General features: G+C 44.3%; 1 protein-coding gene across 1 annotated transcript; it reads left to right on the top strand.

Moving 5' to 3' along the window:
- The first annotated feature begins 6,788 nt into the window (after positions 1 to 6,788).
- RBM22 (RNA binding motif protein 22) lies at positions 6,789 to 17,515 on the top strand. The gene is made up of 11 exons (XM_003981392.6): positions 6,789 to 6,944; positions 7,388 to 7,441; positions 8,399 to 8,428; positions 9,264 to 9,396; positions 10,887 to 10,987; positions 11,089 to 11,261; positions 12,539 to 12,739; positions 14,194 to 14,358; positions 15,111 to 15,199; positions 15,410 to 15,541; positions 16,392 to 17,515. Exons 1-11 carry the CDS (start codon positions 6,891 to 6,893, stop codon positions 16,520 to 16,522), a joined length of 1,263 nt encoding a protein of 420 aa, XP_003981441.1. The 5' UTR covers positions 6,789 to 6,890; the 3' UTR covers positions 16,523 to 17,515.
- Positions 17,516 to 17,846: the final 331 nt, after the last annotated feature.

A 17,846-nucleotide genomic window follows, 5' to 3' on the forward strand; every position in this document is an offset into this window, starting at 1 on the left:
GCGTGTCTTTTGTTTGCTTTCCTGAGGGCTGATTGGAATAGCACGGCTCAGAGTCCAAAGACTGGCTTGAAGAGAGTTAGTCTGAGAGGTGGTGGGGCCTGCTCCCTCTTCCATTTCTTTCAGTGAACGAAGCTAAAACCTCGTGTCAAGTCAGTTCCCTGTAACATACAGGTAGATGTTGCCTGAGCTCCTTATCGATGTCTTCTCAGAACCATGATATAAATGTTATGTTCAGCTTTTATCCTGCGTTGTTGCTCCCAAAGCTTACTTGCAGCTGCCCAGAATGGCCCACTCCCAAGTGGCCGCCACTCCACCTTCACCTGGACTTCTGTGACCCTGCCTTCCCCCCGCCCCAGGACTGTGGGTGACCCATTCGCACCCCTGTCTAAAGCTGGCCCCACCACCTGGCACAGTCAGTCTCGTCCTCTCACCTGTCCCCAGACGCCCCTTCAGCAGTGCCCCCTCCACTCTCCTGCATCGTTGCCATATATGTGCTAGGATCTCTCTTATCTTAGGAGCTGACCTCACGCCCCTCTTCAGCTGCCACCCCATTTCTCTCCTCCCTTTTCAGCAGAACTCCTTCAAAAACTTTTAGTTCCGTCTCCTGTACTCACCTGAGCCCATTCCACCTAGGCTGCCACCCCAGCATGTCACCAAAATTGCTCTTGTCAAGTTCTTTAGCAATCCACATGGCTAATTCTCCGTCCTTATCTACTTAATCTTTCACTAGCATCTGGCAGCTGATCTCTCCCTTCTTAAACCTGTTTTCTCTTGGTTTCCAGAACACAGCTGATTTTGCTTCCCTCTTACTGGCAACTTTTCTTGCAGATCCTTTGCTGGCCCTTTCCCGTCGTCCCAAGCTTGGAGTGTGCCAGGTCTCATTCCTTATGCTTTTGTCTCTGCTCACTCTTAGTGATCTCACCATTTTCACACTACCTATTAAATTTACATACCAACTCTAGAATAGTCTCTGAAAGTTCAAAATCACAGTGGATTTCCTCTCACCACGTCTGCCCCTCCTGCATTCATCTCTAAATGGCACCTGTATCCTTTCAGTTGCTCACAACAAAAACCTTAGCATCAAGCTTGACTCTACGTGCCACATGCAGTAAGTCAGCAAATCCTACCAGCTGTGTCTTCACACTGTGACGTCACATGCTCTCCAACGTTACTCTCCTGGGCCAAATCACCATAGGCTCTATAAAACCCTAGGATATTGCAGTAGCATCTAAACTGGTCTGGAAACTACCCTGGCCCCTGGCCCCACCTGTTAGTCCATGTTCAACACAGCAGCCAGAGTGAATAAGGCATTCTTCCGCTTCAAACTCAAGCTTTTGAGCTTGGTAGAACAAAAAAATACAAACTCCTTACAGTGGCTTGTGAGGTCCTACATGACATGAACCTACGTGATGTGAAACCCCACTACTGCCTCCTTGAACTCATCTATTACTTCCCCATGCTCCCTCCACCCCAACCACACCAGTTTCTGCTGTTGCTGAGTCACCCAGTCAGGGGTCTTAGGGCCTTTGCATGGGCTGTTCCATCTGCTTGGAAAACTCCTCCCAGATATCTGTATAACTTACACCATCATCACAATCAGGCCTTTGCTCAAATATTTCCTTTTTAGTGAGGCTTTCCCTGACCACCCTACTCAATGGTGGAAAACTACCGTCCCTAAGCACATTTCTATCCCCTTGGTTACTTGTTTGCTTTTTTTTTGCATAGCACTAAACACCAGCATAATGATATACTTTATTTTCTGACACATGACACTAGAACATAAGCTCTGTAGTGCAGGGATTCTGTCTTTCATTTTTTAATTGCTGTATCTGCAGAGCCTACAATACCTGATGGTAGGCACCTTAATTTGTTGTATTAATGTTATCCTTTTCCTTATGTATGTACCTGTTGATCTTCTAGCTTTTTTTTTAATATACCTATGCCTCTTTTTTGTCATAAGCCAAATATCGTGCTTGCCTTGAGCATTCTTGTTCTGTTGTTTTCTCTACCTAGAATACTCTTCCTTCTCTGTGTGCCTTCTCTAGAATTACTTCCCTGCTCTCTCCTCCCATCTCTCCCTTCCTCTCATCTAGATGTGACCTTGATCCACAGCACTGTATCTCTTAAGAACATTGACCTCTTCCTTCTTTATGGGGTTTTGTATGTGTGTAGTTCAGTTACTGGATTGTAGACTCCTTCAGAGCCAAATTCAGGACCCCTTCTCATCTGTTTTTCCTTTATTTCATCAAACTAAAAACAATTAGAGCTGAGTCGCTTGTTCAGTTGCTATACTTAACTTTGTTTATCCTCATTTTCTGGTGGTCAGGGACATCTACAGCAAAATATATTTCACAGTGTGAGACACCCACACAAGATAATGACTTTAAGTATTAAATGAAAGTAACATTAGGGGTGCCTGGGTGGGTCAGTTAAGCATCTGACTCTTGTTCTCGCCTCAGGTCATGATCTCATTCTCATAGTTCATGGGATCAAGCCTGTCTTGAGCTCTGCACTGACAGCGTGGAGCCTGCTTATAATTCTCTCTCAATATAAATAAACGCTAAAAAAAAACAAAAACAAAACAACAACAACAAAACATTAGGGGCACCTGGGTGGTTCAGTCGGTTAAGCGTCCAACTCTTGGTTTTGGCTCAGGTCATGCTCTCACAGTTTGTGAGTTTGAGCCCTACATCGGGCTCTGCACTGACAGTGAGGAGACTGCTTGGGATTCTGTCTCCCCCTCTTTCTCTGCCCATCCCCCACTTGCATGCACGCTCTCTCTCTCTCTCTCTCAAAATAAGCAAACATTTTTAAAAAAGTAACATTAGGGGCGCCTGGGTGGCTCAGTTGGGCGTCTGACTTTGGCTCAGGTCATGATCTCGCAGTTTGTGAGTTCAAGCCCCATGTCAGGCTTTGTGCTGACAGCTTGCTCAGAGCCTGGAGGCTGCTCCAGATTTTGTCTCCCTTTCTCTCTGCCCCTCCCCTGCTCACATTCTGTCTCTGTCTCTCTCATAAATAAACATTAAAAAATAATAAAAAGTAACATTAAATAATAGAGAATCAACCAGTGAAAAAATATTTTCCTCATGTTTTTATCCCTATCCTTCTGGTTAAATCAAGGAAAAAGTATCAATACTCATGTTTGTAACATCTAACACTTCCTCTTCTTTTTTAAACCTAGGCTTCTAGTTCAGAGTCTTTGGCAGACAACAGTAGCTACTTACTAAAAAAAAAGGCTGTTTCATTTTCATTCTATTTGTTTTTAAGGCTGCATCTAAATATGTGATACTATTTTCCATTTACAGAAGTGATAGAAAGTTTCCTCTTAAACTATATTTTGAAATGAAATCACTCAGGAGTGAAATCACTTCTGCCCACGATACGGGTATCTGGAAAGAGTGTCACCCCCCGCCCCCACTCAAAAAAGAAAAGGTGGATAGATGAGAAAGTCATAAATTTTACTGGATCTATCAGAGAGCTGATGTGGCAGCGCAGCCAAATAGCTTGAATTTCAAGGGGGGGGGGGGCGGTGCGGGGAACGGGGAGGGACAGACCCCTCCAAGGAGAGGTCAGACATGCACAGCATGGGAGGAAGAAGTGTTGACCATTATAAGCAGGTAAGAGGAAATCAACAAAAATCTTAAAGAATTGTTTGAACGGTCATATTTGGGCTAACAAAACAGTACAAAATCCCTGGGAGCCTAAGACACTCAGGGAGCTTGCATGCATTCACAAGCTCTTTCCAGAATCTCCACCAAGTATTCATGAGAAAGACCTGCAGGGAGGGGAGAGTGCTGGAGCTCTACAGGGCCTCCTTGGTTTGGAGGCCGCAGAAGAGATCTGCTGCTTCTGTAGGAAAGGCCTGAGAGCCTGCCTCCTTCTGCCCAGGCCCCTCCCTCATAAGGAGAAAAAGGCCGCTGGGGGAGGAACAGAAAATCATGTCTCCCCAGGGCACAGGTAAAGACCCACGGCTGCTGGGGCACGGTAAGAAAAAGCTTCTACTCTTGGGGGCAGAGGACAAGATTCAGTCCTGAGCCCCAAAAATCTATAGCAACCAATACCATTAAAGTTCTACCACTGCAGGAAGGGCAGGAAACTCTCCCTGACAAGGCCGGCTACAGGCACAAGTCACAGTTTGGCTGTCATAGACAGCAGGGGCAGGAATGTTAAGAAAAAAAACCACTCGTGAGGCCTGGCCACAAAGGACCCACTAAAGACGGAAGTTGAACTGGAACAAAGAACCTCCAACAAATTCCCAACTACCGACCTAGCAAGGAACTAATAACAGCAGCTGCTGGGGGAAAAGCAAGGCCACAGAGACTCACCACTAAGGTTCGGGTGTGCAGGACAGTTGAACGCTAAGGATAAAATATGAACACTTGAGAAAAGTTCTTCAACCCCATCCTAAAGCACAAAATAATGCTAGAGGATACGAAATCTGTAATGCATGGAAGGCAACCATAGCAACAACAAAACCCAACCCCAGTTCAATTTCTGACTAGATTGACCAAACCCCACACACGTGGCCTGACAGATCTGCCCACTTCCCAGCATCTACCTCAGTCTACTGCTACATAAGCAATGACTGGCATTCAATAAAAAAAAAAAATTGAGTTACACAAAGAAGCAAGGAAGAAACAACTCATTTTTCACAGACAAAACAATAAGACCATATACAGATATGACCCAGATGTTGGAACTATCAAGGATTCAAACTCTGATTGATATGTTGAAAAAAGTAGTTGAAAATATGGATAATATGTATGGACATGTTTCAGCAGAGAGGTGGAAACTGTAAGAGACAAATTGAAATAAAAAACAGGATCAGAGAGGAAGAATATCTTTTACAGGCTCATCAGTAGAATTGTCATAGCTAAGGAAATAATCAGGAAACTTGGAGATCGGTCAACAGAAATTATCCATAATTGAGCCGCCTCCTCCTAAAAAGGGAGGAAATAACACCACAGTTTTCAAGAGCTATGGGACAGTATCACGTGGTCTGATGTGTGTAATTGGAGTCCCGGATAGAGAAGAAACTAGGCAGAAGAGTAAAGAAATGATGTCTAAGAATTTGCCAAACAGCAAACGATAACAAACCCTAGGGGCACCTGGCTGGTTCAGTCGTTACAGCACGCAACTCTTGATCTCTGGGTTGTGGTTTTGAGCCCCATGCTGGGCATAGAGTTTTCTATACAAAAAAATTGTTTTTAAATCTTAAAAAAAAAAAAAAAAAGACAACAAACCATAAAGAAGCTCAGCTAAATCCAAGCACTTTGCCTTACAGGAAAATATACACTTACCATATGATCAAGTAATCCCACTCCTTGGTATTTACAAGTGAAAACCTATGTCCATGCAATAACATGTATGTAAATGTTTATAACGGCTTTATTTATATTCACTGAAATCTGGAACAACTCAAATGACCATCAACTGGAATATGGATTTTTTTTTTTAACCCACCCGGTACATCCAAGAATCTCAGCAATGAAAAGAACAAATATGGAAGACTCTCAAATACTATACTGGAAGAAAAAGAAATCAGACCCAAAAGGCTATAATAGGACTCCACTTATGATTTTCTGGAAACAGCGAAACTATAGGGACAGAACAGATCAGTGCTTGTCAGGACTGTGTGTGGGGAGAGGGGAATTTACTTGGTCACGAGGAAACTTTTTGGAGTGATGAAACTATTCTATATTTGTAGTGAATATATGTAAAAATTCATAACTATACAACTAAAAGGTAAACTTTTACTGTACATAAGTTCAACCTGATTTTTTAAAAACTGTGGTGACTTAGGGGCGCCTGGGTGGCTCAGTCGATTAAACATCTGACTTCAGCTCAGGTCATGATCTAACAGCTTGTGGGTTCGAGCCCCACGTCGGGCTCTGTGCTGACAGCTTGGAGCCTGGAGCCTGCTTTGGATTCTGTGTCTCCTCTGCCTCTCTGCCCCTCCCCTGCTCGTGCTCTGTGTGTGTGTGTCTCTCTCAAAAATGAATAAACATTAAAAAAAAAAAAACAAAACTGTGGTGACTTGAACATAATAGGTATTCTAATGATACACTGTAAGTGTACAGAATGCTTGAATTCCTAAAATATTGGCAGTGCAGTAATGAGTTGTTCAAAAAACGATGTAACGATGCATGCGATGATGCATAAGACCCTTTAAATTTCAAGAGGGAAAACACTACTATTGTCTTTGTATTTGTGGCTTCACCATTTATTAGCTACACTACCAGAAGAAGCAAGCTAATTACTGGCTCTAAGCCTCACTCTCCTTTTCTATAAAACAGGGACAATCACACTTGCCTAGAGGGTAGTGGTTTGCCAGATACAATAAGGATATCCAGCTAAATTTGACTTTCAGATAAACGAGTCATTATTTTAGTATAAATCTATTTGGGACATATTTATACCAAAATATGGTTTGTTGTTGATCTGAAATTCAACTTTAGACGTTCTGTGTTTTTGCTTGTTAAAACCGGCAATTATTGTGAGAAATAAGACACTGGCACGTCAAGACGTTTGCCCAACGTTTGGCATAATAAACGCTCCACGGGAGCTAACGCTGTTTGAATCCCATCCCCTCATTCCTTGCTTGTTCCTCTATTCTTTCGCTCAATTTTAAAATAAACCTATTGTACTTCGGCTCTTCTTCCTAAGCACGGACCAACTCAAAGAAAGGATCAGGGAAACCCACCAGGCCGCCGAATTGTTAAGCGAAGAAATTCCGGGCGACGTCATGACGCACGAGGCCCGCCCCCAAGGGCGCCCAAGACGCATAAATAAGACGTCAACGGGCCGGGAACCAGCCTCGGGGCCTGACGGGATTGTGGCGGTCCTCTCTCCCAACTCGGAAGCCGCCACTGCCTCCAGACGCTCTCAAGATGGCGACTTCTCTGGGTTCCAACACCTACAACAGGCAGAACTGGGAAGATGCGGTGAGTATGCCTGCCGGAGGAGGACGGAGAGAGGCGGCGAAGCCGGGCCTCTTTGGGGCGGGCAGGGCCGTGGCTGTGGATCGGCCGAAGGAATTCCGGGAAGGAGCCAGCGCTGCGGCCTAGCTCGGCCAAAGCGGGAGGCTGGAGGGCGGCCCTCCTTCGGGCTTGGAGGGAGGGGGCTTAGCCAGGGTCCGGGACCTGCCCCCTTCCCACCCCTGCCCTCTCCTCTCATTTCGAGCTGGTCTTTTTTTCCCGCCGCTTGCCGGAAGTGCAGACAGCGCCCCCTCCCGCGACCGGGCCCGTGCAGAACCTCGGGTTCCTGCCCTACCCTGTCCCCCACCCTCGCTCCTCGCCTCCCCTCCCTCCCCCCGTCCCCACGAGTGTGGCTGAGATGGCAGGGTCTTCCGAGCCTGGCTTTCAACCAGATTTCCCACTTTCACCAGGACTTCCCCATTCTGTGCCAGACATGTCTTGGAGAAAACCCATATATTCGAATGGTGAGTAATCGCGTGTGAAACGAGAGTTATTCAGGTTCTGTCGTTGTTGCGTTACCTACACGCTGTCCGTGAAATGCTTCTCCTAGCCAAGCCAAAGCAATGATGCTCCTTTACTAACCCAAAACACAGGACGATTTGCAAAGGACTGTCATGCTTTTTCTGTCTTTGGAACTCAGCGGCATTCCTGAGATCCAGGAGTCATAACAACAGCTAATATTTGTTGAGCATTTATCTAAGAGTGAGGTGTATTAACCAGGCAAATACGGTTTATGTTTTTTCGGTATGGCAAGCAAGGAGCAGAGCTTGGATGTAAATTCAGATAGGCTGACTCCAGGGACCTTAGCAAGGAAGGAGGAGAAACTCGGTGTCCTGATTCCTAATCCAATGCATTTTGGCCACTGCACCTTGTAATCTGTTTAGTGTAAGGTAACCCCATCCTTATAAATAAGGGTAAAATCACCAGCAGTTAACATTTAATAATTAGAATAGGGCTGTGTTGTGATCCGTCTCAGAGATCTTGATTGACTGTATACAGATTGTCTGCACAGGAGGGTATAATAGGTACCTCTGACTAAACTTTGTAAAATGGGCTAGCCATAGCTACGTCCTCCATGATTTGGGGACTGTGGACACTATTAGGAATTTTAGTTCTTAAGCGAGAACTCGGGAGCCAGAAGTGAGCGGAAGAGTTGTGGCAGTGGAAACATACATATTTACCCAGTATTAGATCCATAAGATTCTTAAGAGAGTATAATTCATAGCAGGTAGTTAGAATATATCTCTGTCATCCCCTGCCCGCCCCCCCCCCCCAAAAGAGGTGGTCCCCACACACAGATACACACCTCATTAGGATGCCGGGGATCTCCAGACACATTCTTAGATTGTATTTAGGGAAGGAGCAGACATCTAGTTTTTTTCTTTCTGTAACCTGCTGTTTTCTATTTTTTTCTGTTTCAGACCAAAGAAAAGTATGGGAAGGAATGCAAAGTAAGCATGTCTCTTAAAGAGTAATGATTTGATTTGATTTTCCTTTTCTTTTCAATTTGCTGGGCTTTGAGCTTCTCCAGTAAAAGTCAATGCTTCACAGACTTTCATTTATCATTTATGTACTCACTGACTGTTAACTGTTTAGTGTGAGAGGTAAGAAAGTGAGGCCTTTAATGTAAAGGTTCTTAACCTGGCATCTGTGAATGGGCTTTGAACCCTCAGAGATGGTATACTGAGTGTTGTTGTCTGACCGTGCACATGAGGATTTAAATTTTTTTTTGACATTAATTTATATTTGAGAGACAGAGCACAAGCTGGGGAGGAGCAGAGAGAGAGGAAGACACAGAATCCGAAGTGGGCTCCAGGCTCTGAGCTGTCAGCACAGAGCTTGAGACAGGGCTCAAACTCACGAACTGTGAGATCATGACCTGAGCCGAGGTCAGATGCTTAACCGACTGAGCCACCCAGGAGCTTCCAAGTGAGGATTTTAGCAGAGGAGGAAGGTCATAGCTGTCATAAGATTCTTAAAGGAGTATATGGCATTCCCCACTGTCCCCCCAAAAGATTAAGGGTCATATGTTAATGGTGGTTACCTCTAGTGTGGGGAGGACTTTGACTTTTGAGTATTTCATTTCTGTACTGTGTTAATTTTTTAACTCCTGGGGATGGGTGTTCTAAATGGAATCGAAATGTCAGATGGTGTTTAGACTACATGATTGCTAAGATCTCTTCTAAACCCTAGAGTCAAGGATCCTTTCTTTAAATCCCCTGTTGTTATTAAATCCCCTAGCTTGATTGGCCAGACCACCATCAGGACTCTTACTTTGTTTTCCAGATCTGTGCCAGGCCATTCACAGTATTTCGCTGGTGCCCCGGTGTCCGCATGCGTTTCAAGAAGACTGAAGTGTGCCAAACCTGCAGTAAATTGAAGAATGTCTGTCAGACGTGCCTCTTGGACCTAGAATATGGTATGTTTGCCCTGTCTAACAGATCTAAAACCATGCAGATGCAGGTGCCCTAAATGACAAATTAGTCTTTGTTTCCTACTTCTCACCCCATCTCCAGTTCTGATCCCCCTTTGGAGTGCCTTTTGTGCTCTGCTTTTCCTAGGAAGAGGAGAATCGGGCCAGGCCATCCTAGAGCCCTTCCGGACAAGGGGAGGAACTTAACTCAAGGAAAAGTTGGGAATTAATCAGGACTGGCCCAAACCTCTCTGTACATCCGTGTAGCCAAAGTGAGGCAAAGGCATTGTTCCTATGGTAGATAATCTCTTTGCCTTGGACTTCTTTCAAAATCCAAAGCTCTTTCCCACAATCCCTACCAGAAGCATAGGCTAATTGTGCTTTAGATTTCTATGTTTTGGGGACTGATGTGCTATAACTGCTCCTATTTTAAAAGTAATTTGGGAGTGATTTTTTTTTTTTTTTTAACTACAAGTGACTTTTTGTTTATGAGAAAAATACTTTTTCAATAAGAGTTTCTACTATACAATAACATAAAAGGGAAAATATAAGTTTATGTATGTTAAGAAAGTTAGCTGCTAATCAGAGTCCTGGTCATATATTGTTTAATATTATTTACTTACATGTTTGTTAAAAGAAGTGTTCTGGGGGCACCTGGGTGGCTCAGTCGGTTAAGCGTCCGACTTCGGCTCAGGTCATGATCTCTCGGTCCGTGAGTTCAAGCCCCGCGTCGGGCCCTGGGCTGACAGCTTAGAGCCTGGAGCCTGTTTCAGATTCTGTGTCTCCCTCTCTCTCTGCCCCTCCCCCATTCATGCTCTGTCTCTCCCTGTCTCAAAAATAAATAAACGTTAAAAAAATTAAAAAAAAAAAAAAAAAAAAAAGAAGTGTTCTGGTTCTGGAATATAGTGACTCTTACTGACTATGACTATCCAAAGGATCTAGAACACCAGCCTGAAAATAACCCACTTTTTATGTTTATTTAAATAAATCCTGTTCCAGTAAAAGCTAGGTACTTCATTAATTACAGGTCAAATCTGACCATAACCAAAGTTTGTTCATCTAAAAGATTTTCTAAAACCTTCATTTCAAATTTCATGACAGCTTAGGAATTTCGACAGTTGCATAGAATGCTCTTTGGTAGTTTTGGCCTGATGGTAATAAAGATTTCGAATAAAAATAAAGCCTCTGGGGGCGCGTGGGTGGCTCAGTCGGTTGAGCATTGGACTCTTAATTTCAGCTCAGGTCATGGTCTCATGGTTCATGGGATTGAGCCCTGCATCAGGTTGGGATTTTCCCTCTCCCCTCTCTCTACTCCTCCTCCCCGCTCACTCTCTCTCTCTCTCTCTCAAAATAAATAAACATTAAAAAAATAATAAAGCCTCTGATACCTAGAAAGCTGGAGGAGGGAACAACGATGTTGTATTCCATGTGCATGTTCAATATGGATTTGTTTTAAAATGTATCTTGAGGTTTTTTCCTCCTTTCCTTTGTACCAGGCCTGCCCATCCAGGTTCGGGATGCAGGATTGTCTTTTAAGGATGATATGCCAAAGTCAGATGTCAACAAAGAATACTACACACAGAATATGGAGAGAGAGGTGTGCTGCCACTTTCTTGATGTAATTTTATATTTGGTAAAATCCTAGTGGATTGATACAGTCTGTGTAATTTATCTTTTGAACTTGTCGTCCCTCTGTAGATTTCTAACTCTGATGGAACACGGCCAGTTGGCATGTTGGGGAAAGCCACATCCACCAGTGACATGCTACTCAAACTAGCCCGGACCACACCCTACTACAAAAGGAATCGACCCCACATTTGCTCCTTCTGGGTAAAAGGAGAATGTAAGAGAGGAGAGGAGTGTCCGTACAGGCAAGAGCTGAATTCCATTTTCATTATTTGCTTGTAGATAATTAGTCATCTAAGAAATGGGAGATGCTAGCTTAAACTATTTCTGCTTTAAAATCTACAAGTTTAGGGGCACCTGGGTGGTTCAGTCGGTTAAGCCTCTGACTTTGGCTCATGATCTCACAATTCGTGGGTTTGAGTCCCATGTCGAGCTCTGTGCTGACAGCTCAGAAGCTGGAGCCTGCTTTGGATTCTGTGTCTCCCTCTCTCTCTTTGCCCCTCCCCTGCTTGCACACACTCTGTCTCTCTCTCTCAAAAATAAATATTAAAAAAATTTGGGGCGCCTGGGTGGCTCGGTCGGTTGGGCAACTGACTTCACTCGGGTCATGATCTCACAGATTGTGAGTTCGAGCCCCATGTCAGGCTCTGTGCTGATATCTCAGAGCCTGGAGTCTGCTTTGGATTCTGTGTCTCCCTCTCTCTGCCCCTCTCCCACTCACGTTCTGTCTCTCTCCTTCAAAAATAAACATTAAAAAAAATTTTTTTTTAATATTTTAAAAATGTGATAAACAAGTTTATGCAATTAGTGTCGTATATCTCATGTCTTAGGACTATTAAATTTAGAAGAGCTTGATTAAATTGTTTTTACTTGTAATGGGACTTTTACTTGTAACCAGGCCTTGGGAAACTAAGTTATTTTGCCATATAATACGATGTTGACTCTAAAAGTTTCTGCCTGAGAAGTATGTCATGGTTTAAATCTCAGTGTGTAGTTGAAATCAGAGGAAGGCCAGACCTCTCACGGGTATGTGAGTATGTTTCAGTCAAGACCGCCAAGCGTCTGGATCAGAAGTTCTTGATTGGGTATTGGTTAACCCCACACCCACCAAAAAAAAAAAAAATTATCTATACTTTTTTCTGGGGCTGGTCCACAGCCTTAATGAGACTCTCCGTGGAATGCAGGACTTCAGGTTCGTTAAGAACCATTGCCCTAGAGAAGGGTAACCATGTTTTGATTACTTTTTGTTTTGAAGCAGAGTGTGCCAAAAGCATTTCTTTATAAGGAAACTCTGTTACCGTAGATGGTCATTTAAATGGCTTTTAGGAGGCTGGCAAGTGTTTGTGTGATACAGTAAATCCTTTTGGTGTTAGCTTTGTTGTGTTACTTATGTTTTGGTATGGCCATGGTTTCTAGTTCAGAAGGCATTTCAGGGTATATGTACGTAGCTACTATTGGGTGATAACCTGTAAATTCTTTTCCTTTGTTTTACCTTCATGTGTTGTTCTGTCTTGAACCATAGGCATGAGAAGCCAACAGATCCGGATGACCCCCTTGCTGATCAGAACATTAAAGACCGATATTATGGGATCAATGACCCTGTGGCAGATAAGCTTCTAAAGCGGGCTTCAACAATGCCTCGTCTGGACCCACCAGAGGACAAGACTATCACCACGCTGTATGTTGGTGGTCTAGGCGATACCATTACTGAGACTGATCTAAGGTTTGTAGATAAAATTTTATGAGCTCTCTGCTTTTAACTGCCCTGAAATACTTTTTTGGGCAAAACACAGGCAACAGGATAATTCTGTACAAAGTACATTTTTCTTTAGCCTCTCTATAGTTATGCTAATTAGTCATGCTAACAAGAATTTTTATAAACGTGTCCTTTCTCTTGCCAGAATAGTAATGTTCATCAGCAGTGCTTATAGTGCTTACCTGATCTTTCCACGTGATAATAATCACATGAGATTCTATTTGACCTAATAGCCAAATAGGGTCTTTTAAATATGGCACATATCCAAGAATGATTAATTATGTCAAGGAGGGAGAACTTGGCAGTTATAAAACTCTCATGGTTTAAATTGTTGGCTTTTTAAAGAGGTTTCTGTTTGCTATGTTTATATTATTCTTGGCTTGTATTTTGCTTGGCCAATGGGACATCTAGACAGATAGTGATGGAAATTACCCCTTCCAATTACCCACTTATCTCCTATAAGTGTATAACCGGCCCTTGGTAGCCTGTCTCCACTAAACCCGGTCTAAGTGAGCTAGACAGTCCCTACTGCTGGCCGACGCTTTCCCTGCCCCTCCCTTTTGTTTCATTGTTATTGTTGTTACATAGCCTTAAAAAACTTTTTTAGAGGTGCCTGGGTGGCTCAGTTAAACGTCTGACTTTAGCTCAGGTCATGATCTCGCGGTTCATGAGTTGGAGCCTCGCATTGGGCTCTGTGCTGACAGCTAGGAGCCTGGATCCTGCTTCAGATTCTGTGTCTCCCTCTCTCTCTACCCCTCCCCCACTCACACTCTGTCTCTCTGTCTCTCAAAAATAAATGTTTAAAAAGATTAAAAAACGGGGCGCCTGGGTAGCTCAGTCGGTTAAGCGTCTGACTTCAGCTCAGGTCATGATCTCATGGTTTGTGGGTTCGAGCCCCGCATCAGGCTCTGTGCTGACAGCTCAGAGCCTGGAGCCTGCTTAGGATTCTGTGTCTCCCTCTCTCTCTCTCTCTGTCCCCCCCCCCCCCACCCCGTTCATGCTCTGTCTCTCTCTGTCTTTCAATAATAAATAAACGTTTAAAAAATTTTTTTTTTCTTTTTTAATTAAAAAACAAACTTTTTACAATGTTCTTGGCTCATGAGCCGCGGGGCTGAGTTTGCCAGCCCCTTATGGAGTGTTTAGGGTCCCTACGAAACCTGGATACTGGAGCCTCTTTTCCTCCATGGAACAATCCCTGAAATGTTTGTAAACCTTTATTTACTCACTATTTTTCTTCTACTGTCTCTCAGTAAGTAGTACCCACAGTAGGGCAGGGTACTGGGGGAATTACCTGCAGGTAGTTAGGCAGATGGCCAGGGGGCCACCTGCCTTGTGTGTGAGTGAGTGCAAGAGTGAATAATCCACTGCAACCTCCTGGGAGTGTCATTAACTCTCCTGTTTCTCTGCCTGTATCCCTTCAGAAATCACTTCTACCAGTTTGGGGAGATCCGGACGATCACCGTCGTACAGAGACAGCAGTGTGCATTCATCCAGTTTGCCACGAGGCAGGCTGCAGAGGTGGCTGCGGAGAAGTCCTTTAATAAGTTGATTGTCAATGGCCGTAGACTCAACGTGAAATGGGGAAGGTGAGAATTGGGCTTTTTTACGATGTCTTTATTGAGATTTTCAAGGAAGTGTTTCATTATCTGGGGGCTAGTATGCTTTTGGTGAATGGGTTTAAGTCAATAGGACCGTTAAAAACAATGTTTCATTCTCTGACACTTCTCTAACACTGTGGACATTGGGAGGATCCTGCTTTGGAAATTTATTCAGGGCTTTGCCGTTGTAATCTACTCCTTTGAAGGTTCTTACCTTTTGTGACCAGCTATTATAGGCCAAATATAACATCAGGGCAAGAAAGATTGGATTTGAGAGTTTACAAATGCATTAGACCTAGTTTCTGCCCTCTAGGGGCTGGTTGTCCAATGGAGAATAGCTAATTGAAGTTTGAAAGTGATGATTGCATAAGAGAGACTCAAGTGAAATACCCTGAAGGTTCAAAGGGAGAACATGTTTCCAGCTTGGCACTAGGAAGGAGCGCCCCTTGTGGGTGCTTCCTGTGTGCTGATTAAGCACTGCGCCAAACACACATAGGTCGCTGCTTCTTGTCCTTAACAGCATTTCCAGCAGAGTTTGAATCCAGGTCTTTCTGGCTTTAAAACATTTGCTTCTGTCTACTCTGCACTGTGGCATTTAGGGGAAAAGAGTATTCTCTGAAAAGGAGGCAAGGAGCAAAGGAACTCTATTTGACTGGGAAACATGAGAAGCAGAGGTGTGAGAGAAGGTGGGAAAGAGTGCTGACATTGTGTGTGTGTGTGTGTGTGTGTCTGTCGCCCAGGTCCCAAGCAGCCAGAGGAAAAGAAAAAGAGAAGGATGGAACCACAGACTCTGGGATCAAGCTAGAGCCTGTTCCAGGACTGCCAGGAGGTGAGTGCAAACTTCCTGCCTACTGGGTAGCTTGCTGACTTCAAATGCTCACACCGCCCTGCTGTTCCTCAGTGTCAGGAGAGACCCAGGCAGGTCTCTGGCTACTGTAGCAACTCTTTTCCCCCAGCAGGAGCCCCGGGCTTAAAGGAGGTAGAAACATTGTTGCACGGTCATCTTCCCTTTGACCCTTGGCTGTTTTCTCTTCTCCAGCTCTTCCGCCTCCTCCTGCAGCCGAAGAAGAAGCCTCTGCCAACTACTTCAACCTACCCCCAAGTGGTCCTCCAGCCGTGGTGAACATAGCCCTGCCGCCACCCCCTGGTATTGCCCCGCCCCCACCCCCAGGTAACATCCATCTTCTTTCTTAGTAAATAGGTCTCATTTAGCCCAGAAAAATCTTTGTGAGAGTCCTGTCTCCACACCTCATTATCGTGGCTAAATCCTCTGAGTTTGCCCCATAGAGGTCTGCAAGTAAGCCTGATTTGTTAGGATCCCTGATCTTTCATTTTTTTCCCTGGCCTGCCAAGGAGGAGAAGGTTGCCAGTTTTCTAAAGATCTGAGTGTGTATGATCAGAATGGGAGTTACTGGATTATAGTTATCGCTCATCAGTTTGTCCCCTGTTTGGCTCAAGTTACATTTGACTTTATCTTGGGGTGGCGGGGGCAGTAATAAGCAGTTCCAGGACCAGCACTTTGTGTAGCGCTGCTCTAGAAAATGTCAGTGGCCATCTGAACAGTGTAGGTAAGTGACAAATAGCTGGTTCTCCTGTGGCAGAGTTCCCATACTCTGTAACAAAGTCCTGGTTTCTGAACACTTTCCATTCTAGTATAAAGCATTGAGGTTGGTGGTGACAGAGTCTGGCATCAGCCTGGTTCCTTCCTCACTTCCCAAATCCTGATTGCATCCTGTCTGGTAGGCTTGGCATGTTAGGCACCAAAGGCTCAGATGACATACTACCAGATCCCTTTGGGTCCTGTGGAGTTTTCTTTTAACCTGGTCTGAGGGGAAAGCTTTCTAAAGCCGAGGAAGTACTACAGGTAGACATGCCTAAGCAAGTCTGTGAACTGACATTTTCTGAAGCCCCTTGTCAATTTGACTTACGGCTAGGTGGTTTTGACCTTAGAAAGATTCACAGGTTTGAAAGGTTGTCCAGGAAACGGCAAGCCTAACAAATTTGTCCTCTCCCATCTGCAGGTTTTGGGCCACACATGTTCCACCCAATGGGACCACCCCCTCCTTTCATGAGGGCTCCAGGACCAATCCACTATCCTTCTCAGGACCCTCAGAGGATGGGAGCTCATGCTGGGAAACACAGCAGTCCCTAGCACACTATCAGCACGCCAGGGCTTTACAGAAGAAAGGGCGCTCAAAAATCCCAGTAAATGAATCTTGGAATAAATATATTTTTTCCTTCCTTTGTAGTTTCCGTGGTAGCTGAATGTGTTCAGATGTGGGCAGTCGGAGAACGACAGCCATGCTTTCCTACACGTGTTCCAAGGATTGATGGACCTCAAATAAGCTGCCATTAACACATCTGGTTACTGCTATAACATTGCTAATAAAACTCAATGCCTGTTCTCCTTACTTGTATGGCGAACAAGCGACTGGGTGAATTGGAATGTCTAACGGAGTTACCATCCCAATTATATGTTCATTTTGTATCTTTTTTGGGGGGGAAAAATTGACCTGCGCTAAGATCTTTTTGACCATTTTTATGTCCATTGGGTACTTTTCCTTTTTATCATCTGAGAAAAGATTACTAGTACTAATCATTGTAGTGGCATGAGTGTGATTTAACACTTCGGAAGTCACGTTCTCAAGGAGACAAGTAGAAGCCAGCACCCAGCACAGCCCAGATCCTTCCTTACCTCTCCTCTCCTCATTTATTACTAAAGGCATCTGGCGGCTAGTTTCACTTCTCTGCCCTGCTAAAACAAGATGAAAACAAAAACCGCTTTCTAGTCCTATCAGTCGGATGGAAACACCGATGTCGTGGAGCTCTGTATTGTTGAAGAAATCTGGCGTCTGGGATGAAATGATTTTAAAGAGCTTCCCGTAAACCATGTGAACAAACTGTGAAGTGGAAGTGGCGGCGTGCGTCGGGCTGGAAGGCTGTGGCCCGCGGCTGGGACTGTCCTCTAGCATTCACCCTCGTGTGTCTTCAGCGTCTCTCTCCTCGTAGTCCCCTGCTGCTGGGCAGAGGACTCTGTTTGGTCTTAGAATGTTTGGATATAACTGAATTGTAGACGGCAAGAATAATTTGATGTTGTGTTGTGTGTTTTTGTTTTTAAAAAATTAAAACGGGTCAATTTTCCAAACGTTGTCATAGGCTTATTTCTAGATTTTTGTGCTTTGTCCTTCGGTAGCTCACCTTGAGGTCAGTAGCAGTTAGAATCAAATTATGTATAAATGTAAGTTTTTGGCTTTAGACTGTTCCGATTTTTATCTCTGTATCCATTCTAGGATGGGAAAACGGCCCAGGCCTTTTTCATAAGTGCTTGTGGTTAGTTGTGAGGTTGGAATAAGAGAATGCACAGAAGGCACTTGGCACGGAGCTGCCAGGAGGTGGTTGAAAAATGGGAGCTTTAAAAAGTCACTGCCATATTATCCAAGTCACTTTAAAGAGAAACAAGCAAAAATTATCCAAAA

This window comes from Felis catus, chromosome A1 (genome assembly GCF_018350175.1).
Source record: "Felis catus isolate Fca126 chromosome A1, F.catus_Fca126_mat1.0, whole genome shotgun sequence".
Taxonomy (NCBI): Eukaryota; Metazoa; Chordata; class Mammalia; order Carnivora; family Felidae; genus Felis; species Felis catus.

Bases quoted from the DNA above. Each gene is read 5' to 3' on its own strand.
- RBM22 (XM_003981392.6), top strand. From the start codon at position 6,891: ATGGCGACTTCTCTGGGTTCCAACACCTACAACAGGCAGAACTGGGAA. The intron at 6,945-7,387 runs GTGAGTATGCCT...CACTTTCACCAG, and splicing joins GGCAGAACTGGGAAGATGCG to GACTTCCCCATTCTGTGCCA. The intron at 9,397-10,886 runs GTATGTTTGCCC...CCTTTGTACCAG, and splicing joins CCTCTTGGACCTAGAATATG to GCCTGCCCATCCAGGTTCGG.